This window comes from Lynx rufus, unplaced genomic scaffold (genome assembly GCF_022079265.1).
Source record: "Lynx rufus isolate CCGP_SWC_20201006 ecotype Redwood Valley unplaced genomic scaffold, mLynRuf1.p SCAF_3, whole genome shotgun sequence".
NCBI classification, from domain to species: Eukaryota; Metazoa; Chordata; class Mammalia; order Carnivora; family Felidae; genus Lynx; species Lynx rufus.
In genome coordinates, this window is record NW_025814845.1 from 181,522,735 (window position 1) to 181,546,887 (window position 24,153).

At 42.8% G+C, this 24,153-nt stretch overlaps 1 protein-coding gene across 1 annotated transcript in view; it reads right to left on the minus strand.

The window, feature by feature from the left end:
* The window catches only part of MTMR7 (myotubularin related protein 7), a 56,231-nt gene that overhangs the window by 2,132 nt on the left and 29,946 nt on the right, over nucleotides 1-24,153 (minus strand). The window contains exons 5-10 of the mRNA XM_047091923.1: nucleotides 9,457-9,566; nucleotides 8,824-8,949; nucleotides 6,989-7,038; nucleotides 4,466-4,666; nucleotides 3,051-3,191; nucleotides 1,422-1,548 (exon numbers count right to left, since the gene is read on the minus strand). Coding sequence (XP_046947879.1) covers nucleotides 1,422-1,548; nucleotides 3,051-3,191; nucleotides 4,466-4,666; nucleotides 6,989-7,038; nucleotides 8,824-8,949; nucleotides 9,457-9,566 — 755 coding nt within the window. The remainder of the gene's footprint in view (nucleotides 1-1,421; nucleotides 1,549-3,050; nucleotides 3,192-4,465; nucleotides 4,667-6,988; nucleotides 7,039-8,823; nucleotides 8,950-9,456; nucleotides 9,567-24,153) is intronic.

Below are 24,153 nucleotides of genomic sequence, written 5' to 3' on the forward strand. Positions count from 1 at the left end.
CTCCATCAGAATCTCCAGGCTTAAGAGCCCTGGCATTAGGGTTTTTGTAAGGTGGTGGTTTTGATACACGGAGTCAAAAACTGTTCTCCAATCGTGTAAAATTAACGTAGAGCTCTCCACATAGGTCTCAAGAGGATTTGTTGAACCCTTGCAGATTTATAATAGAGTAAGATTTATGCTTGCCTTCAAAATTTCTCAAAACCAGTAGTTTAACTTGCTGAATGTGTTTTATCCATCTGGCTCCTGTATGTACTTGAGTGTACAACCCTAGACCTAAGATCTTCTACTTAGATCTTGAAAGGCGATGTTTCCTAGGAATGTTATGGGAGCATCAGAGGAGTCTGCCTCACCAGCTACCTCCAAATGACTATCTTATTGGTGGGGTCCCTGAACCATCATACATGTCCCCCAGGCCACCCTTTTAGGGGCAACCTCCAGATGACTATCATCAGGTAAAGGAAGTAGACTTTGTTGGAACTCATCTTGTGATATTTCGCCGACTTCCATTTAGAAATTTATCAAACTAAAGGTAAAAACCTGGAAGTTCTCTTCACGTCATAGTACTGTTTTAGGCACTATGATGGGAAATCTTAGTTTATTGACATTTTCCCGGCCTTCATCCTAATACTTTATCCGTAGTATGTAAGATCTCAAGGGGGCACAGAAGCCTTTTCATCCTATTTAAACCTTTAGTCTCAATTTAGAATTCAGGTCCAGACAACAGCAATCGGTTGCCAATTGTTGAGCAAGTGAAAGACATGATGCTGCCATGGAGAGTTAACAAGGTGAGTGAAGCAAAGAAGCCATGCGGTTTTAGGGAACCACTAAATAAACCAGTGGTATCACTGGAAGCAAAGTTATAAAATTAGCAAAAATATGTACATTATAACCGTCCTGTCCAATTATTGGGAAATTATAAAAGCCAAAAACTAGGCTGTTGGTAACTCGGCCTCGGCTGTTATCATGTATAGGCTAATATAATAATATTATTGAAAGTAATAATAAATTTACAAAAAAAAAAATTTTTACAAGCACATAAAACAAAAGTGCAAAGTCAGATTTTGTTCTTTTCACTTTGAATCCCACCTTTTTCACGTACTCTCCAGGAAGATTCATTTTGGTTCTCTCAAATAACAGTAACAAGATAAAATGTGACCTATGGTAGGGATAAGCAACTAGTTCAGCAAACCCTGTAAGTGAGCCCCCGGCCAGACGCCTGAAACGTGCTGAGTGCCGAGGTCTGGGCTTCAGTTACCTGGGCGCTCACCCGGTGGCCATCTGCTTCAGGTTATCCACTCGGCTAAGATATAAAATGGCTATGTTGCCTCATTTCACGAACCCCGAGTCACGAAAGGCCTTCACGGAACAGTGTTTGTCAGGAAATAAGCACAGAAAGTAGGTGAACAGGAAGTGTGTCTTACTTCTTCTAGGGCCTCTCGTTCTTCCTCCAGCTGCTGGGTTTCCTCCTTCACCGCCATGAGGTAATCGGTAACAGACTGTCGGGGCTGCAGCCCCTTTTCGAAGCGGTTGTACATCCCACTCCAAAACCTGGAAGAGACAGCAGAGCTTTACGATGCCACCATCTCCCAGTCTGTAAATCACGCTCTCGAGTCTTCTTAAGGTATCTTTCATGCCAGAGGCCCAGAGTCCTAATAATAACGAATCACATTACATAAGGTAATGATTTCGTGCTGGTACTTTCTTTCGCTTGGGAAGGTAAATTCATCATGAGTCTGCTTGTACCTGTGGTCCTGAATAAGGCGGCCCAGATCTTTCTTAAATAGACAGAAGTAGCACACGTTATATTCTTCTTATTTAAGAAAATGCTCTTGGTTTTCACATAAGCTTGGAAAATTAGTGCTTATACTCTCATTTAGAATCTCTCAGCTGCAAAGGGAACCTTCTAAATTTGAAGGTTGGGGCTTGTTTTTATCACAACCACCAAAAATTGATATTTCCGTTTGCATCAAATCTTTTTTTTTTTCTTTGTTTTAACCCTATACAACAAAGCATACTGGAATGCAGATGAGAAGAGACAGTATCATCACAAGGATGTCTGCAGATCCACATTTTACTTAGAAGAGCACTTTGAGGGCAGGGACTTAGTGCCATTCATAGTTTTCTCCATGAAACCTAGCACTGCCTAGAACAGTGCTTGACCCCCAATGACATACTTGACTGGCTATTACTAACGAATTAGGAGCATTATGTGTCTCAGCAGCTCTCAAGACTGCTATTTTACACAAACCATGGAGACTTTTTTTTTCTTTTTAGTGTGGCAGAATTAACATTTTTTCAGAATTCTGGCAAAATAAGATAATTCAGAACAAACACAAATTGAGGGAGGAAAAACACTGTGGAGGAAGAAAAGCCACTAAGTATGTTGGGGGTGAGCAGGGAGAAGGAATGTGGTTTCTCAGTTGATTCTGTGTGTTTGTCTTTTTTGCTGACCTCTGAGACATCCTCCCGCATCATAAAACTTCCATATGCAGAAGAAGCCAAAGGCTAAAATGTATAACATGCAGCTCGAATAGAGTATATAGGATGCCACCCTCCTCTCCCCATCCCAATATAGACAGTCTTAAAATAACTGACTTCCACAAGGAAATACTTCGAGTAGGAGGAAATTCAGCAGAGAAAGAAGGTAAGTCATGGTCACCACCTAAACTTGTGATTCCACATCTGACTTACAAGGCACTTGGTTTATTCCATCCATCCTTCCTTTCCTCTGTCCCTTCTTGCTTCCTTTCTTCTAACCTCCCTGCTCTTTGCTTTTAAGTAATACTGGAACTTAATACTTTTCAAGCATCATTATTATAAAACACCAACTTCTAAAGACAGTTCCATATTTAGAGGGAAAGAAGAGGGAGAGGAGACACTGGCAAGAATATTAGATCAGATACTTAACAAGCATCCTTCTTTGGTGTGTTTTATGTCCAAAAAAAAAGCCTTGAAGCTCAGTGTTTCATATGCTTTGGCCTCCAAATATTAAACAGTGGCAGAATCTAAGTTCATAACCATACCTAGTAAGGTCCTAGAGGGTTACATACTTGTACAGGAAGTTGCACGGCGTTGTGGGGAGACGAAGGGTTCCCCTGGTCTGGCTGTGATCGTCCCTAAATAGAGGATTCATGTAGTCGGCCCGATTCTTCCACAGGTGAGCCCATAAAGAGTATGTTCTTTCTTGAATTCTGTTATAAAGAAAATAAGCCTGAAAATTATCTGTCTTGGTTTATAGAAATCATAGATATGTAATTGTCAAAGCTGGAACGGGACCACTGATTGTTACGTGCATATCCAGTGTCCCTGTCCTGTAGCAGGGAAATTGACAATCTGAGTGTGTGTCTTCATGAGTCAGCAGGAGAGCACTGTAACAGTCTCAACTTCTCTGCTACCTGTACTGGCCTGGACAAGATGTTTAATTCCTCTGAGTGTAAAATAAAACTGCTATGTAATTGGGGGGAGGGGATTCTTCTCCAAATAGTCATTGACGTTATATTATTTGCCAGGTACTATTTAAATGCTTCACCTGTTTTCTCTCATTCGGTCCTCACTGAATTCCTATGAGATCTGTCCATTGTACAGACGAGGAAACTGAGGTTAAGAAAGATTAGGCAGTTTCTCAAAGTCCCACAGCTAGTGAGTGGAATAGCCAGGATTCACACCCAAGCAGACACCATCAAATTGGCTGGTCCGTCGCAGCAAACCACAGACTCGTCTAGGAAAACAGGTGAGCTTGAAGGATGCCCTCTGCTACGTTGAAATCATTACCATTTAATCAGGAATCACACTTGAAGCTCCCGAGAGAAAAACCACCCAGTATTCACGAGAAAAAGTGAATGTTACACTGTTTTGACAGCATAAAACCAGTGGAGTCGATTTTACTTGATCATTTCCAAAATTAAATCTGATTATTACTATATACACTACAGTTAACATCATTTTATCTTACGAAAATTTCAAAACTCTTCTGTCACTGCAGTTCATAAAGCACTCTGCTGTTAAGCTTTTGACTTTGTAATTTATTTTAAATGCTACATTTCATGGACTTCCTTCTCGATAAAAGCAGTACAGTTTTAATCTTAATGAAAGAATGACTTGGGTTTCAAATCTGCTTCTTTCCCAGTTAGATTTGCACCTCTTCTTATGAGAGTATGTCCACTGCAGATGTCTGTTTCCTTTTAAACTCAAAAATCACTTTCTCTGACTCCAGGAAGTTTCCTTTCAGTATTCGTGTGTCAGGTCTACGGCCCTGTCCGTGGCCGTCACTGGGGTGTGTAAGCTCGTACCTCACTTTGTCGGGTGCTGATACCAAACCAGGTATGAAGTGGTGTCAGGAGAAGGAAAGTAACCTTAATCTGTCAGTACAGATATGTAGCTACAACAGTCTTCAGAATTTTAAAAGGCCATCTGAAATTCTCAGTCACAAAATCCTTAGATAAAAATTAAACAGCAAAGCACTCACTTGAGTTCTTGTCGCTCCTTCTGGCTGTTACATAGGAAGTTTCCAAACTGGCAGGAATAAATGTGATGTTGAATGTGAATCAGAAATCTCTCATTGAACTCAAAGGCACAGGGAAATTGTTCCATTAACTGCCAGACACATTCGATGAACTGATCGATAACTGGAGAGATTTCTTTTGGATCACCATCTAGATTGCCATATCTATAAAATGAAGTTGGGTTTGTGGAATGAGAAAGCTATAAATGCAAAAACAATCACAAAATAAACCTCAGTTTCTAAATAAACCTTACAGACCTGGAGCACAGAAATGAAAAAAAACAAATTCCACTTTCAGGAGAAACTTTGTATTGAAGGTCTTGGGTAGAGAAGGGACATAATGCAAGAGATCAAATTCAAGGGAACTTTCCACGGCAGAAGAGCATTCTTTCATTCAAGATGTAAAAGTACATCAGGACTTCTGAAGTAAATCTTGGACTTCATTTTAATCAGTGACTTGTGGGAGTGTGGGAAGAAATGTCTAAGCAACTTTAGAGACTTTTTCACTGTTTTGTTGGGAAAGGAAGAGGAAGAAAGACAACTTGAAAAAACTGTGGCTTCCCAAGTATCTCAGGGTATTTCTAGAGCAATGTCAAAACCTATCACAAAGTTATTTCCGTGTGGCCAGATTCCCATCTGCCTTCAGATCTCCCATCTTGGTTTTCCAAGAATACATCACAATCTCCTCCCTCACATTTATATTGACCTTTAAATGAAGACTGCCTAGTCCTTTACACTATTATGTGCATCTTACAATTCAAAAGGATGATTTGGGTGCCATCAAATACAAAATAATATAGAACCTCATCTTCTCAGCAATGGATAACCAACTCTAGGAATAGAAATGAGCAAAGATCATCAGTTTAGGAGTTTTTCCAAGAGTGAAACATTAGAAATTGTCTGGAAACTTCTCAAAAGTTTTAATTCCACTCAACTTGGTAGCTTTATAAAGGGTTGCCTAGGGGCGCCTGGGTGGCTTCGGTTGAGTGTTCTGCTTAGGCTCAGGTCATGATCTCACAGTTCTCGAGCTTGAGCCCTCCCTGGGGCTCTGTGCTGACAGCTCAGAGCCTGGAGCCTGCTTCGGATTCTGTGTCTCCCTATCTCTCTCTGCCCCTCTCCTGCTTGTGTTCTCCCTCTCTCAAGAATAAATAAGCATTAAAAAGGCGGAGGGGTGAGGAGCGCTAAATATTCTTTCCTGATAGTCTTCAGCCGTCTCCACCTTCTTTCTGTCCATATCCTCTGTCTGAAAGATGCTAACTGCCTAGAAGATAGAACCCCAAAACTGAAAATAACAATGTGATCTTAAAAAGGTTACTTAATGGGTACCTGGCTGACTCTGTAGAGCATGTGATCTTAATCAGGGTCATGAGTTCAAGCCCCATATTGGGCTTGGTGCCTACTTAAAAAAAATGTCAAATGTTTGGGGGCTTTAATATTCTCTTTTGTCAAACAGATTCATTGTGCTTTCCTGGAAAAATAATTACAAAAAAAAGAATTCCAGAAAACCACAGAATGAATGATTAATGCTAAATGCAAAAATGAGAACATTAAATATGGGCAGTTCCATGAAGTTAGAATTTACTTTAGGAAAAAACATTGAAACAAAAGTGTATGTCAAATACCTAACTCACTATTACCATGTTGCCTAAAATTTAACTCTTAGCACCATAAGACTAGATTACACCAGCTACAACATTCACCATTCAGAGATTAAACACAGAACATGTGTCAGGCATTATCAACACTGACCAAAAGGACGCTGGTGGCTCTAGAAACAACAGCTTCTGTTTACTGAAAGCTTAGTTATATAGCTAGGCAAGAAGCTAGACGAGTTACATACACTTTTTAAAAGGCCTTGCTATAACCCTATGGAACAGGGAGTGAATCCCCATTTTGCAGATGGGAGACCCCACACTAAGGACCAAGCCACACAGCTCATAAATGCCACAGCCTGGGTTTGGGGCTGGATCTGTCTCGCTCCAAAACTGGGCTATGTTCCCTCTCCTCAGACATCTGGGACATACTTCACCTGTGACACAAATACCCAGGACAAGCCCAAGTTCGTTCCCAGGGTGAAAGGTCAAAGAGAGACTGTTCCACAGACATTTCTCATCTTCCAGCTCAGAAAGTGTGTGCACTTCGAAAATGGAATAGTTTAATAAATCAAACGTATGTGGTAGGAGGAAGGGAGAGCTCATCCTTTCTAGGCCAATGAACAAAGAAGTATTTCTGTCTTTTCTGGAACAATTTAACATTAGTTAGTTCTGCCCAACAAATAAATACTGAGAGTGCTCAGAACTTCATTTATCTGTGATATGATATATACAACAAAATTTTAGCTTTTTGAATAAAATCCACAAACTTTAAAAATAAGGCTATTTTCCCCCTCACTCAAATGAAAACTCCAGAAATAGATCTTTCTATCCTAAACATCAAAACAGATTTTTAAGGTTTTGGGGTTTTTTTTGTTTTTTTTTTTTTTTTTACCTGTGATTAAATTTATGACCAAAGGAAATCCAGTCCTTTTCAATTAATACCTACACAAAAAAGAATATAAGTATCACGGAGAGAAGCAAACAAGGAAAAATAAGAGACCCCAACCAACAATGCTGAACGATTCAAAGGTTCTTGGAGTAGTGACTATCCTCAGGTAACCTGCAAATGAATAAGCACTCCTTATCCACCAATGGAGAGACGCATATGCACAGCAGAAGGGCAAAGGTAAAGGTCATCCACAGGAAAAATAAATGGGAATGGATATTTGAAAAGGGGGTAACAGCACCAGTGGGTGCTTCCTACAAACCACTGTTCATATTACTTCATGTATAATCTCTTTTCATTGTGGGACAAGTATAATCACCCATTTTTCAGAAGGGAGAACTGAAAGAGAAGTTAGATACTCCTAAGCTAGTAGGAAGTGGTTGATGCTAACTCATAACCTCGCCCTTTCTACACCAAAGCCTGTCTCTTGACCATTATGTCTTCAGTTATATCAAATACCAACGTCCTTACAAGAAACCACTGGGAATATTTTCCTGTGATCTTTATTACACATTGGAAAAACTGTAAAATGATGGGAGTCTGGGACATAATAGAGGAGTTCAGCCCTGCTTTGGATTTGAGGTAACATGAGTGTATAATCTCCAGTTGTCTGAATTTAAAAAAAAAAAAATTAATACTAGAGAGCAATCCTGTCACTATCACCAATGCTCTAAAATGGCCAGAGATGTCCCTTGAAAACAATATGGAGTGGCTGAAGTTTGCCCTTGACGCCGCATAAATTTAATGGGGCAGAATCAAAAGGAGTCAGTGGTGGAGGGTGGCGTGAAATAGCGTGTGACCCCGAAACCCTCGGCTGTCCAAATGGAAATGAAGGAATCCTAACCTCGGTCCAGGGGAGGGGTCTGAAGCAGGAGTATCATTGAAGTCTCAATGCTATCACAGGTCACTGGAAGTTCTCACTTTCAAAAACAGAAGAGAGAGACAGCCCATCACAAAAACCTGCCTCTGCCTCTTCCCTCCTGCCCCCCGAGTGCCGGGGGACAGTACTCGATGAAGGGAATCTAGCAGGAGAAGCAACACGTTCAGCTCCTGTCGGCATCTCGCCCCAGCACGGATTCAGGATCCACCGGAGCACTTTCTATTAAATGGCTCAAGAGGCAAGAGCCAGGCAATCTGCCAGTCACTAGGAAGCCCCTGCCGTCATTTGAAGACCAGGGTTCCACCTCGGCCAGAGCGTCACCACTCCAGGCAACTACACCAACATTCTGCACTTGGACATGACAGGTCACGCTGTGACACACACCTAAATGGTGAAAATCTAGGAAAGGGTGGACTTCATGCTTTCAACAAAGAACACAAAAACACTGAAATTCTCAATACTCCAGAATTGTGAAGGACTATCTAAAACAAAAGCAGTCAATGAAAACGGTTTTTCCTCTCAAGGACCTTTTGCGTGCACGATACAGAAAATGTTTGCTCCGAGTATTTTTTTCTGAAAAGCATTTCCTGTTAGTACATGTTCACGTGTTCCCTCAAACTTGAAATAGTTATGAGCAAAGAGGATGTAAAACTCACTACTTTGCAAACTACTGAATATCTTGTGTACTTGCCCCCAAATTCACATTTAATAGTGCCAAATCGAATGGGTCCCAACATCCCAGAAATTCAGTTCCCTTCTTTACTCCGAGACCATTTTCCACATTTTGCCTCTTAATCTTGCTGACGGACTGAGAGAAAAAGAACAAGAGGGAAACAAATTTGCCGCAAGTTGTCCACTCTGTGCAAGGCCCTGCGTGGGACGCGAGGCGGGTTACACTCACCATGAAGCCCTTCAGAGTCCGGTAATGCGGATCGAGCAGGAGGCTGGCCACCGAGCACACCTGAGCGGTCCTGTCCCAGCCATCAGAACAGTGAACCAGCACACTCACCCCTTCCTCTGAGACTGCCTGAAACACACGGGATCGGCAAAGAGTCAGGAAGAATGGGGACAAAAAGGAAAAATGTCTCATCAGAACTAGGTTTGCTTTTATACCTACAGAAAGAAAAAGGGGGAAAAAAAACCCACATAACTGAAAACGGCTCATTAATTTAGTGCTCGTGCCCCATCCAGTTAGGGGAGCGTAAGGGCTGGCTCGGTGCTGGTGACCAAAACTTTTCTTTCCCATCACACGCCCAGAAGCCACCCTCCCTCCCCTCTGGGTTCCTTAAGACTTTTCCCGTACTCGAATTCTTCAGCTGTTACCGGCCTCAGTCCTTTTCCCAAAAGGCAAAGACGGAGACTGTCCTCTCTTTTGCACATCCTAAGAGGGCAAACTGTGGCCTGCAAAGCCAGCTCCCCACTCGGCGAGGCACAGCTTAGCGTGGCGGCCGCAGCAGATGGGGAGCAAGCAGGCAGGATCCCCGTTCTGAAGTCAGAGTACCAGTCCGCTGGCTGCTCTGCCCTTCTCACCCACCTTTGCAATGAAGATTCCTGCATCCATGATGGCCTTAATGTGCCTTAACCAGCCAGAGTTCTCCAGTCCCCACAGAAAGTCACTCATCGAGGGAGATTTAAGTTCGCACACTGCAAGATAGATGTTATGAAAGCAAAATAAAGGCAATTTCATAGTTTACATCTGATCATATTTGCAGGTGGTTGGTTAATGATTCCTTCGTTGTAGTATTTTCTGCAAGAAATTAAGTCAAGATAAATGCCCATACTTAAAATGGATTCTACCGAACCACTTCAGGCAAGGCTCTTACTACTTTCTCCCGTCATCAGGGATGCCGCATTTCAAAAGTATTCCATTTGTGAAGTTTAAACCCTAATATGAATGAAAATCATTGTTACCACAGTAGAATGTCCCGCAGAGAAGACGGATTTAAGATACTCGCCCTGGGGCACTAAGGAGTACATGAATGCACACATTACACGGGAAAGTTCTTGTAACGCCCCCAGCACCCGCCCAGCTAGAACTCTGCAGCACCCAACCACTTGGGTTTTGCGAAAACACAAAACAGAACTATCCTAAACATCTTCAAAAGAAATGTTCCAACTCTTCTTGCCAGCAACCCCCACCCACTGGAAGTAAGGCCTGGGGCAACTGAGTGGCTCAGTCAGATGAGCATCTCACTCTTGATCTTAGCTCAGGTTGTGATCTCAGGGGCGTGAGTTGAAGCCCTGTGGGCACCTGGGTGGCTCAGTGGTTAGGCATCCGACTTCAGCTCAGGTCATGATCTCAAGGTTTGTGGGTTTGAGCCCCGCATCGGGCTCTGTGCTGACAGCTCAGAGCTCTGGAGCCTGCTTCGGATTCTGTGTCTCCCTCCCTCTGCCCCTCCCCCCCTCTGCTTGCCCCTGTCTCTCAAAAAAAATAAATAATAAAAAAGAAATTAAAAAAATGAGAACCTGTCCTTCTCACCTGCTTCTCCAACATCAAGTTAGGGGTTTTCCCTTGACTGAAAATAAAGATAAGCTAGAATCATCTTGCTATCTATATTTACACAACTAAGGCAGGCATGTCAACACTTCTATAATATCGCAAGCAATTTCACCTCTAGAGGTTACCTTTTAGTTAACACAAAGCATGAAAAAGCTTTAGAGCTAGTGTTCTATGGATCAGAAATAATTACATTCCAAAGTTTGTGTGTTTTATACCCAGGAAGCAGTTTTGAGGAATCCTATAAATCAACCAATGACACGTCATGTCCCATAGATTTACGCTTGTTTGCCTATTTTTTTGTACTCCGTGATGCAGTGACACATGCAGGGAGCGGAGGGCCCTTTTGCCCGCCCTCCTCCACCCCCCACCGTGCTGTCAGGAAGTGGCTATATGGTCCTACGCGAGTCATTTCCACTTTTTGAGGCTCTATTTCTTCATGTTTAAAATAGGGAAGGTGTATTGCATTATACCTAAGTGTCCTTCCAGCTCTAACCTCCCACATTCAACTTCGTTAACTCTTCAAAAGTATTACATACTTGGAATACAGACAACGACTAAATACAATATTTAATTTATCGACTGGCCTTTCCTCCAATATGCCACGGAACAGATGGTTCACTCTCTCGTTTCCTGCAATTTGACAGCCACATTAAAACACACACACACACAAGTACTCCAATTCTGAGTCACAAATGACAGCAACGATGAAGGCAATAACACCAAAATTCCCAGCAAAAGGCCCTACTTAAAAAAAGCCTTTATAATTATCAACACGGTTAGGCAAAATTCCAAACTCCTGAGCAGGAAGACTGCTCCGGTGACCTAACAAGCAGCCGGCGAACAGCGTTCTCTCTGGCATCGCTCTGACTCCAAGCACTGTCCGTTTGTCAGAGGTTACAGTGCCATCCCCGGCCACTCACATCACCTACCCGCAGGAGAGCACGCTACCAGTAGCAGGGAGAAAGCACGTGCAAATCAGCACAGGAAAAAATGTACTCTGCTGGAGCTCAGTGAAAATACACAGACCGATGCACAGAAGTCATAGCCCTGTGGGGCAGCCCCGGGGCCCTGGGGACTCCTCACAGGCTGTTTCCAAGGCTATGGTGTCCTTAACCACTACCGTGTGTTAAGTTATGAGATACCTGAACATATGAAAGATTTAGTTTTTTTAAGATTGATTCTTTAAATGTGTGTTTATTTATTCTGAAAGAGAAAGAGAAAGGAAAGAGAATCCCACGCAGGCTTTGCACCACCGGCACAGAACCTGACGCGGGGCTCGATCCCACAAACCGTGAGATCATGCCAAAATCAAGAGTTGGATGTCCAACCAAATGAGCCACCCAGGTGCCCCAACGTATGAAAGATTTTTAAGTGATGTAGCAAACACTCAAACTGGCCACAGTTATTTCAGCCCTTTCTTGGAAAAAAAAAAAAAAGGTTACAAATAAAGTCCCATATTCGTATGTCATCCTGCTTTTCCATCTTAAGTCTGTGAACACCGCCAGGCAGGTTTACGCCCCTTCACGACTTACTTACTAGCTGTGTGATCTTGGATACCTTCCATAGCCTCTCTGTGCCTCAGTCTTCTCAGCTGTAAAGTGGGGATAATAGCCCCTGTATCAAAGAGTTATTTCATATGTTGTTTTATATGTTAGCCCTCATGACTATTATTCTCACACTTCTAAGCCTTTTGCAACTTGATTTTTTTATCCAAAACTTTATTTTTTAGACATCCATATTATGTAGGTAGATTTCACTCATTTGACAAGTATATATAATATTCTACTCTATGACTACATCTTGGATTATGTATCCATTCCCCTACTCTTATTAGTGAGTTGTTTCCTCCTTTTCAGTGTTTACAAACAGTGCCTCAAAAGATATGTGACTACAGTCTCCCTGTGAAAAATCTCCCTGTACATGCATGTCAATAAGTGAAACGGGCTGGGTCACAGGGTCCTACCCCATATCCCCAGACTGCTCTCCACAGGGGCTTCTGCAGTCTGCATCCTCAGCAGCAGGGCGGGAGAATCCCTCTCTCCCATACTAGCCAACAGCTGTGCTTGCCGATGCTTTCGGGTCGGCCAGTGCTATTTCTCTATGGGGATCAATGGCAGTTTGTTTTCATTGCTTCTACTCTCAGGATGAATCTGGTTTTTCTAGATTCATTCTGTTTGCTCCCTTGCTTGCGCATGTATGTGTGTGCAAGCACGTGTGTTGTCTCTGTCTTCCATGGTGGGCTTTCCTCAAGTGCCCCGTCATCTCTGTCCATTCATACGTAAGCACAGGGCACTAACAGGTGACTGGATGTGCTGGGTGTACGAACAGACCTCTTAGTTCCAGGGCTTTGCCGTGTGAGATCTGGCCGTCTGAGCCCCCAAACTTCAGGATCAGCAAGTCCTTTCTCTTGGAATGGCTGCAGGCCCCAAGAAAGGACTTTCAAATACCTGAGCAACTCCATAAGACTGGATGCCAGTGTCCTCAGAGCAGAGCAGTGAGGAGAAGCATGGGTCTTCTTCCATACACAGACATTTACTTAATCCCCCTTCTTTGGCCTGCTATTCCCTGCCCCTTCTTCCAGCTATGCCTGCTGTCCATGAGCCCAGAGTCTCTCTAGTCAACCTTTCCAGAAAGTTCATCACTAATCTTCCCTTGTGGAGGTGAGGGAAGAGCCTTCAATGGGCAGCACAGGTGAGGGAGGAGGCTGGTGTCTAAGGACAGACATTCAGAGGAACCTGATGCCTCATTCTGGAGTTTTCTGAGGGTCCGTGGGGCTGTGTGGCTTGCTTCAGTGTTTCTCACCACTCCCACCATAAATTTCAGCCTTTCTCTAGTCGGTTAACCAGTCAGTCATTATTCATCCACCCATTTTCTAGTGTTGCAATTTTTGTTGCTGGCACCTCCTCTCCCATTCTCCCACTGTCCCACTCGTTCATGTCTTTGCCTTTTTTTTTTTTAACCATTTCCTTATCATTTTAGTGGGGGTTGGGGGAAAACGGGTGACTATATGCATCAGTATGCTAAGTATAACTGGAGCGGAGGCAAGATCGAGTTCTGGGTCTGTGTGAGGCAGGGGTTGGGACTGAGATTCCCTGTATCAAACTGAGCCATTAAAAATAATCCACTTGTGGACTCAGGGTGATGACCAGGATGCCTGGACTTGACATGAGAAAAATAAAAATTTACCCAAGGGAAAAAAAAATTTTTTTGTCCTGAGATGTTGAAACCCTAGGTCCAATCCCATACAAGTCCAGGATCTAAAATGATCTTTTCCTTATACGCAGGATCCCCTAGTTAACAAATTTTCATATTTGGGCTGGAGTCTTATGATAAGTGGCAGAAGCAAACCAAAAAACTGTTCAGGAGCAACACTTCCATAATTTTATGGAATCCCACAGAAAATCTTCACTGAAAATGAGTATACAATAAAAAATAACAATACACCAAGGAACAGTGTTCTCAGGTAAAAGCAAAGAGATAAACAAGATACAGGATTAACACTCCCAATTATATGATATAGCAGAACAGTAATCTGGGGCTGAGTTTAATACACAGCAAAGCCTTGACTTGCGAGCATAATTTGTTCCAGAAACAGGTAATCTGAAAGAGTCATCTATCAAAATGAATTTCAAGAACCGCTGGCTCAGTGGTTATCCTGTGACATTCGGCATCACGTAAGATGCGGACAAGACATCGCTCGTTTATCAAATTAAAATGTTTGCTTGTCTTGGGGCGCCTGGGTGGCGCAGTCGGTTAAGCGTCCGACTTCAGCCAGGTCACGATCTCGCGGTCCGTAAGTTCGAGCCCCGCGTCGGGCTCTGGGCTGATGGCTCAGAGCCTGGAGCCTGTTTCCGATTCTGTGTCTCCCTCTCTCTCTGCCCCTCCCCCGTTCATGCTCTGTCTCTCTCTGTCCCAAAAATAAATAAACATTGAAAAAAAAAAATTTTTTAAAATGTTTGCTTGTCTTGTGGAACACTGGCAGAACAGGCTCACAGTCCAAGGTTTTACGTATTTGAACCGCAGTAGGAGGAAGGAAGGCTCCCACAGCATGTAAAACGGATGGCTCTCCCCACCCCCACCCTTTCCTTCTGGCACCTGGAAATTTCTTCTTCTTTCTTTTCTAACAGTTTTATAATCGAATTTGACTTAAAATTCACTCAAAGTGTATGATGACTTTTAGTATATTCACAGACTTGTGTATCCATCACCATAATCAATTTCAGAATGTTTTCATCACCCCTAAAAGAATCCCCCTACCCATTAGCAGTCACCCGCATTTCCCCTTCCCCCAGCCCTAGACAACCGCTAATCTACTGTCTTTCTGTATAGATTTGCGTATTCCAGATACTTCATAAAAACAGGATCGTACAATATGTGGCTCATTGTGAGTGGCTTCTTCCGGAGTATAATGTTTCCAAGGTTCATACAAGTTGTAGCACATAAGTACTTCATTCCTTTTTAAGGCCAAATATGTCACTAGATGGATACACTACATCTTTTGATCCACTCATCAGCTGATGGACATTTGGGTTATTTCCACTTCTGGGCTATTATGAACAATGCTTCTATGAATATTCATGTACAAGTTTCATGTGAAGTATGTTTCACCTCTTGTGAAAACACACATAGGAGTGGACTTGCTGGGTCACACCATAACTCCAAGTTTAACCACTTGAGAAAATGCCAGAAGAACTATTTTCCACAGCAGCTGCATGGTGTTACATCCCCACCTGCTGTGAAGATGATTCTGATGTCCCCACATCCTCAGCAACACTTGTAATCACTTGTCTTTTTGAATTTTTTTTTTCAACGTTTATTTATTTTGGGGACAGAGAGAGACAGAGCATGAACGGGGGAGGGGCAGAGAGAGAGGGAGACACAGAATCGGAAACAGGCTCCAGGCTCTGAGCCATCAGCCCGGAGCCTGACGCGGGGCTCGAACTCACGGACCGTGAGATCGTGACCTGGCTGAAGTCGGACGCTTAACCGACTGCGCCACCCAGGCGCCCCTCACTTGTCTTTTTGATTACAGCCTCCCTAGTGGATGTGCAGTGGTATCTCGCTGTGGTCTTGACTACCTGATGGCTTATTCCTCTTCTTTCTTAGAAGTTCAGTTACTCATTTAAGCAAATGGTTGCTATATTTATCTGGCATTTCTAGATGTTCTTATGAGACGGTATTTCATATTAGCTTAATCTGACATCTGGGGGAAATGGGAAGGCCTCCATGTTTCACTTAGACTTTGGTTGTATGTGAACTAACCTGTACATTTTAGTAATAATCACGATGTGTGCATGGGCAACAGCATGTGGTACTGTTCAATGCCCCAGGCTTCAGAGTCAAACCTAACATTTAAATTCCAGCTCTGTCCAACAATGCAACCTGGGGCTAGGTACCGAGCCTTGATTTGCTCAAGTGTGCAATGGGGATAAAACACCCTCCTCAGAGAGTTACCTGAAGGGTGCAAAGAGATCATACATATAAACTATGCCAGGAGCTATGATATATGCTTTATTGTCTGTTCATCCAGCCTGGGGTCCTGACAGGCAGGAGGTACAGACTCATTCAAATCCAAATCTCAAAGCTGAGGCTGTGAAAGGTTAGAACACTCTGACTTCGACTCAGGTCAAGATCTCAATGTTCGTGAGTTCAAGCCCCGCATCTGGCTCTGTGCTGACAGCTCGGAGCCTGGAGCCTGCTTCGGATTCTATGTCTCCCTCTCTCTCTGCCCCTCCCCTGCACATGCTCTGTCTTCCTCTCTCTCAACAATAAGTATACATTAAAAAAAATTTTTTTTTAAATAAGAAAGGTTAAAACACAAAGTGATCAATGGGAGAAGAACACAAGTCTTGTGACAAACAAGCCTAGAGTTTCTGCCACCACACCACAGCTACCTTAGGTTTAACTAAAACTAGTACCGTTACTATTAATAATAAGAGCAAAACTTAAATAAGTTTTAAGATGCCAGACATTCTTCAGGTGCTTTATATTCAATAGCTTGTTAATTCTCATAATAATCATATGAAGAAGGTACTATTACTGTCTTTATTTTGTAAAAGTGGAAACCAATGCAAAGAGAGGTTAAGTAACTTGTCCAAGGTCACCAGCTGATAAGCAGTGTAGGCTGGGATTCAATTTGGCTCCAAAGTCCATGCTCTTAAGCAATGTCTATCGACCTCAGTTGTATTATTTTTTTTGTAATTCAAACATGAACCACTCTAAATGCTCCTTGGCTCCCACATACTATCAACTTAGAGGTGATACACTTTATCACTTAGAATCATACCATCCAGTATAGTGTAGACGCTAGTCACATGTGGCTACTGAATATCTGAAATGTGGCAAGCCTGGACTGAGATAGCCTATGAGTGCAAGGTATGTCCTGAATGTCAAAAACTTAGTGTGAAAAAGAAATAAAAAATATCTCGCTAATAGTTTTTGTAATGATTACATGTTGAAATGATAACATTTTGGATATACTGAGTTAAATACAAACGTATTATAAAAATCCATTTCTTTTCACTTTTTTTAATGCACCCCTAGAAAACATAAAATTACAAATGTCCACGCCTGTGCCTTTCATTCTATTTGTCTGGGACGCAGGGACTTAGAGTGCTCAAGGAAGATGAACTTGATTAGCAGTCTCCAACCGTTTTTGCACATGTATCCCTGCAATAATGTTTTAAATTATGGATTCCCTCACGCACCCTGGAATAATACATCAGAGTAGGACTGAGGATGTGATCAAGGGTGTGTTTGTCTTTTATAAAGTTGGCAAAAGGGCAATTAGGAAGGGAGGTGGCAAAGGGCAGATGGCTTCAAGCCTGGGCCAAGGAGCCTTCCAAGGCACATCGGGCAGTTTTAGGAGGAGAGCACATCAAAGTCGACACCGTAAGGCAAGCTAGCCAGGGTGCACCTCATAAATCTTCCCGGGAGCTCAGGTGTGTGCGGCCAGTGTGAAGACAGATTGCAGAATCTAATGCAAAGGCAGAGGGCCAGCCTCTCGTTAAAACTGAGCACACCCTGCCTTCCCTCCCCAGTGACCCTGCCCAGCAGTACCACTCGGTTCCTGCAGGGGGCAGGCTCGCCTGTGCCAGTGCACCCAGCCCGGTGGGAAGCAAAATTCCAGTACTCTCTGGGACCTCTCCCCACTCCCAGGGCGCCTGCTGTTTGGTCTCTCTGTTTAACCTCAGGCCATGACCCAAAGTGTTCAACTTAATCCTAAAATACACACATTCCACCACGTAGAGTCTCAGGACTCCACTGTCCTTTAAATCTTCCACAAGATAACATTACCTTGCAAACGTTTGTGTTTTTTTCTTTTCACTAAATAGGCCAAACGTTCTGGTTGTTATCGTAGTAGGGCTTAGGGCTAGTTGGCATTCCCATTTATTTCAGAAAGTCCAGGGAGCATGAGGGATATCTTGGCGTCCAAACCCTGAGGCTCAGCCCAAGAACAAATAATCCTTTTCACCTTCTCTTCCCACAAGGCATGGAAATGACAGCAAGTTTAAAAATAAAGACACCAGGCTTTCCAGCTAACCTGGAGATGGTCTGTGCCAAAAGCAAGAGAGGAACAGACAGCTCACAGAAACAAGTCCCTACAAGGGACTGCCAGAGAGAATGTTCCAGTGCCTCCTTCTCCATTTAGCTCACTCAGCAAGGGCACAAGCTGCTCTATCTCCTGCCAGGCCAGCTCCTTCCTTCCCACGCTGAGCACGGCTCCTGGTCTAACATTTCTGTTCTCAGGAACGTTAAAAACTGCACACGCTAAGTAAAATAACCTCAAGCAGGTTCTCAAAGAAGGTAAGCCCCAGGAATGTTCTCCCACCAAAGGCCGAGTGGCGGGGTCAACGCCATCAGCTCTGCAGATGATTAATACACATGGACAGATGGGGGAACACTTGAGAATAAGACAATCAGTGCCTGCATTTTTAAATCTAAAACTGGCAGGTTTGTTTGGATAAACTCAGGATAAGACAGAAATACCGATTTGTTCACTCTTGTTGCCAAACCCAAACCAATATTTACAAACCATTTGGCTGAACGAAGTTCACTGCAGCTGACATCAGAGACATATGCCACAGATTACAGAGAATTGTACTTACTTACCAGGAGTTTAATGCCCAGGTCTGACAGTATTTGTTTTACATAACAGGGCATCTATATCCCGTCAACATATAAAAACAACACTTAAAAAAAGAAGACATATATATAGGGCCTGGAAATAAGAAATTTGCTTGGGAGAAAATAAGCCTTAGACAATCTTCCTTAGATATTTCCTAACACCAATCTCATTTTTTCATATATGGTTATTGGGTGGGATCTGCGAAGATGCAAAGACAACCTCCATTTGAACCCTTTGGGATGTTGGTCTTTCTTGTCTCCTAAGATCTAACGTCAAAGTGTACATGGCCTTCCCTTAATTACCAGCCTCACAGCCACCCGAGTTCTGCTGATGTTTGATTTGTCCCTTTCCCGTTTTAGAGTCAAAAAGCCAAGCCCACTGAAATGATCTTCAACGAACCGGCAAAATAGTAGTCATCTGCCTTCACGGAAAATCCTAGCAGGTGAAACCATTCAAAGAGGACTCAATGATGGCCTCTGAGAGGGAAGTGTTTGGTTACGCCTGTTTTATAGTCTGCCTTTTACTTCGAGCCCACCATGGTGACACAGAATAACTTCTGAGCTCTGCATGAATTGTATCCCATTTATGAGTGTTAGTGCTATGCTCCTCCCTATCCAGGCCAAGCAACACAGGTCCTCTTTATAGAGAACTTTACACTAACTGGACACCTCTGTATATTGGCTTCTCTACAGGACACCAACAAGATTAGTGACTATTCTCTAAAATGACTCCAGCCTTGTGCATGATGCTGTTTTCTGGAATCACTATACAATAACACCACGGAAGCCATGTTTGTATATAGCCTTGTTTTCTTTTAAAGAGTTGGATGATGAGAGAAATTGGTAAGGCACAGTCAAGCCTAAATTCCGTATACCTGTTAGCACTGCCTGAATTAGTAGCAGAGAAAACAGTATCCACGGGCAGACATGTGAGTGAGTCTGTGTGTGGGTCCAGCTACTAATAAACATGAATGGGTGTATAAATCCATGTATGCACACACACACATTCCAGTAACACTAATTACCACTGGCCTAAAGGAAATTGAGCAGCAGGTTCACCAAAAAATACCCTCAGCATTTATTAGCTCTGCAAGTGAATTCCGTGTCTAAGAACAAAATTTGCAGCAAATAAATACAAAAACACACGTGCCCGTTTATATTACATCTACCATATGGAAGGCTGGGGGCTTGGTAGTTTTCTCTCCACGAACTGACACAACCTCCCACCTGCAGTAGGGCTAATTATCTCAGCTTCTAGAAGAGGACCAGGTCCACACACTATCAGCACAGTAAGTACGCTGTGATGGGAATCGCGTTCCCTTGACTCCAATTTCCGTGTTTTTTCCCCCACTACAAATAGATGATAATTAGGTCAGTAAGCAAACTGAGCCAGGATGAACAGGAACATAACTGAAGGTAAGGCTTAACGTCTAAATAGGAAACTTAAAGCAAATGGAAATAGAGAAGTCTAGACTGGGAGAAAATGGTGAGAGGCCGGGAAGTCAGGGGGGATGTACAATGTCAGCGGTCGGCACTGGAGAGCAGGCCCAGGAATCTTGAAGATCAAGATGGGGGCAGCACATGAACGAAGCAGCATATGCTGCAGGGGATGTAGTGGGCGGGGACCCATTCCACTCTCATCACACCCACTGACAGAGCTGCCAGGACCAACATTCTCACCAAATCTCACACCTTACCGGCCCTGGCAAGGAACTCCTGAATTGCCAAATTCCAACGACAGCCCTGTGGAAAAAAGCTCGCCGTGTCACTAAAATTAGTCATGTCTATCTTTAGTTGCATGGGAGGCACCGTCTTCTCCCAGCATTCCTTGTGTAAATGTCCTAGTTATCCAAAACCTAGCCATCATGATTAACGAAGTATCCAACAGTAATTTGAGGGTGAAATTAATCTTTGAATTGTGTCCGTGAATGTCACGATAAAAGCTAATTAGGATTAAAACAGCCACTATTCTCTCCTTCAATCACTTTGTTGCCTCTTGCCTTCTCCTTGACAATGTCACCTAGACATGAAGTCTTTGGCTTTGACGTCCAGTTAAAACATTCAACCACCTGACTTACCTAGGGACAGCCCTCAGTAACAAGTAAGCATCTTTTCTCCCTGCCCACGATATTTACCCTGCATCAAAATCAGTACTTTGTTTGGCATTAATGAATGAAGCATCTTTCTATCCAATGCCCAGCATGTAGAAAACTCTCAATAACCGTCTGAGGTACAGATGAACGTCTGAGATCACTATGGTAGCACCTACTTCTTCGTACTTACAATATGCAGGTACTGTGCCTGGTGCTATGCCTACATTATCTACCCTGCAGGGTATTATGTACTCCCAATTTTCAGACTGGAAAGGTGGCTTAAAGAAGTTTACTCAGTCATCATCCACGGTCACACAGCCAGTAAATAATTGACCTGGAGTCCAGTCCACAGCACATAACCCCCCGGGAAGGCACGTTCTTTCCTCCGTGCCTTAGGGCTTAGGATATTATCGTCCAGATTAGCTGATACCATCCAGCACCCTATCAGCCACATTTTACATCCTTTGACAACACCACAGAGAGCAAGGTACATGCTCTTGATCTATTTCTTTCCTCCAAGTGACCATGAACTGATGACAAGTAAAGCCTGACACGACAGCTCTGTTGGTCATGCGGAGCACTTTTTGAAAAGCCTTAGATAAATGTAAAGCCATCTAATTCCATGTTAATGGCAAATTCGGTTTTCTGTGTGGAAACCCATACCTTATGGCTAAATGGTGATTTCCAGGCAGGTCTGGTTGGCTGTCTCATCTAACGGGTTAGTAATTGAGGAAGTTAATAATGGTAAAAAGTCAAAACATAGAGAACTGAAAAAAGTTTAACATTTATAGCCTTTTATTAGCTCGTATCTGACAGAACTTCATAAACTTGTAGGCAATGTAATAGGAAATGCTTCAAAGTGAAAAACTTTAAATTTTAAACTTAAACTTTAATTTTCATTTAAAATTTAAATTTGTAAGCCTGTAAAGAGTTAAACTGCTCCATTTCTACCGGGGTGAATTAGTTTTCACCTCATAAAGGTATGAGATGAAGAAGAAAGTATCAAACAAAAGGGACATTTGAACCGATAGCCACAACCTTTACTGTGAGCAGAGAGAAATATTTCATGGAATTGGAGCTGGGTGCATTAGGGATTGCTCCCTTCTAGACCTTGATGTGCCCAGGGCAACCTGGCAGGGAGACCAGAGCAGGAAGTCACATGACCATAATACCCACTGCCTCCCATGACGTACTCAAAATTCTCTGCTTTCAACCATCCTTTCAACACCTAATGAAAGTTCTGAATAATTGGGCTCAGAACCTTCACACAGAAGCACAGATCAGATGCGATCTCTGGGGCCACCTAGTTTTGCCACAAAACTTTCTCCACTGTCAATGCCCACAATTCCGGGGGATATGACAAAAGTGATTACACTGTGGGTCCTGCTACAAAGATTTCAAGCTTTTAAATTGAATTGACTCTGGCCCTGTTCAAACAGCCCCTCACTGTAGTATTGTCCAAATCGCAGAATGGATGCTGGGCCCTTTCCCCGTGCTCTGGACCCATTCCCATCTGACCTGCCATTGGGCTGAGATCTGTATCTCTGTTAAATAAATTTGCTGAGAAAACATCCACAAGACCTGACAGGTGGTTTATTAAATTATTGTTGATGAACTTTTGCTGAGTGGACACAGACCCTATCATAAGGCAAGCACCTCCATGCCTCTAAAATTGTGCTATCTCACTCCACATCTCCTGAATAAAGAAAGTGAGAAAAGTAACCCATAGAAAGGCCTGGGACCTATCAAGTATTTGTGTGGCTGGCTGAATTAATCCGTAGCCCATTAACCTACCCATTTTATTCATAACGTACTTCAAGCTCAGTACTGCTTCCCATGAGAAAGCATAATACACCAAACACTGGAAAGCACTTAATGGTTTGCCAAGAATCTTTTCAGTAAATCTGTAAGTTAGGGATGATGCATTGTTCACATTGTCTTATAAGTACAGGAAATGAGGTTTGTTCAAGTTTATTCAGGGACTAAAGACAGAACCCAGTACCAGTTCTTCAGACGCGTGGCCAGGGCACTTTCTACCCAACTTGCTACCTAGAAAGGCCATAAAGCCAGGTGCTGAAGAGTGTGGCATCTGGATTCCTACTAATCAGGGGAAAATCTTGGTTCTACCACCTACTGTTGTGAGTGCGCATGAGTTTCTCAGCCTGTGCACCTCAACCTCCTCATCCGTAAAACAGGGATATTAAGAATAGCCACAAGGGTCCGTGAGGACTAGTTGAATAAATACATCTGAGAAATCAAAACAGTGTCCACTACATAGTAAGCACTCCATAAATGTTATAACGTTGTTACCATGTGTGGTGGTTATCTGGGAGCTTGTGTGATGCCAGACCCACAAATCAATGAGGATCGCTCTAAGGTGATGGAAAGTACTAGGCACAAATCCTGCTTCATTATGTGGTCCTGGGAAGTGCGTGTTTTTAAAAACTTTTAAATTAAATATGTAATGTAAAAATGTTTTAAATGTAATATACCAGACTCTAGAATTGGAGAGAGGCACGCCTTGAAAAGATAACCTGCCATATTGTGAAGAGTGTGTGTAGAGGTCCACATGGTAGAGACATGTGGGCTTTTTATTGACTATTCCAATTAAAAAGAAAAAAGAAAATAGAGGCATCTGGGAGGCTCAGTCGGTTGAGCTTCCTACTTTGGCTCAGGTCACGATCTCGCGGTTCGGGGGTTTGAGCCCCACGTCGGGCTCTGTACTGACAGCTCAGAGCCTGAAGCCAGCTTTGGATTCTGTGTCTCCCTCTCTCTCTGCCCCTCCCCACTCACTCTCTCTCTCTCTCTCAAAAATAAATAAACATTAAAAAAATTTTTAATAATAAAAAAAAAGAAAATATAGGGCATCCTTTCATTATTTGAGGGAAAAACATTATCCCAATCATCCAAAGGGAAGGCACTGTAGAAAACAAGAAATTACAAAAGTCCTTCATAACTGGAAGGTATCATTACTATCTCATTGGGAGATATGAATACCGCAAAATAAGTCTGGTTTAGAACTTAGAAATCAAAGTTAAAATTAAATGAGCTCTATAAATGGACCTACACCAGATGTGAACCTGGTCCTAAATTTCAGTTTCTAATGAAATATCTCACAGCCCTTGCTCACAGAGCAGCTAGAATGCAAACATTTTTTTCCTTTTCCATTATTCAGAATCTATTCTGATATTAATTAACGGTGGTAAAAAAAAAAAACCTCAAAAGAAAACAACAACCATGAATAAAATGCACTATCCCTCTTCCTACCAAATGACCAGCAGCACAACCCTTCCGATCTCTCTGACGCCAAGGACACCTGCTGGAAACAGAAAAAGCCTTAGAAGGTGGGTCTGGTTGCATCACTTCATCAGCTGAGCCTCCACAATTGGTTTATAATTTACTTGGTAAAAACAGATAGTCAAACATTGGCCAAGTTCCCTGAAAGTCATCCAGAAGGTTGTCCTTGCTTACTGTGCTGACAGAGAGCTGAAAAAGTGCTGTCGAACTACTG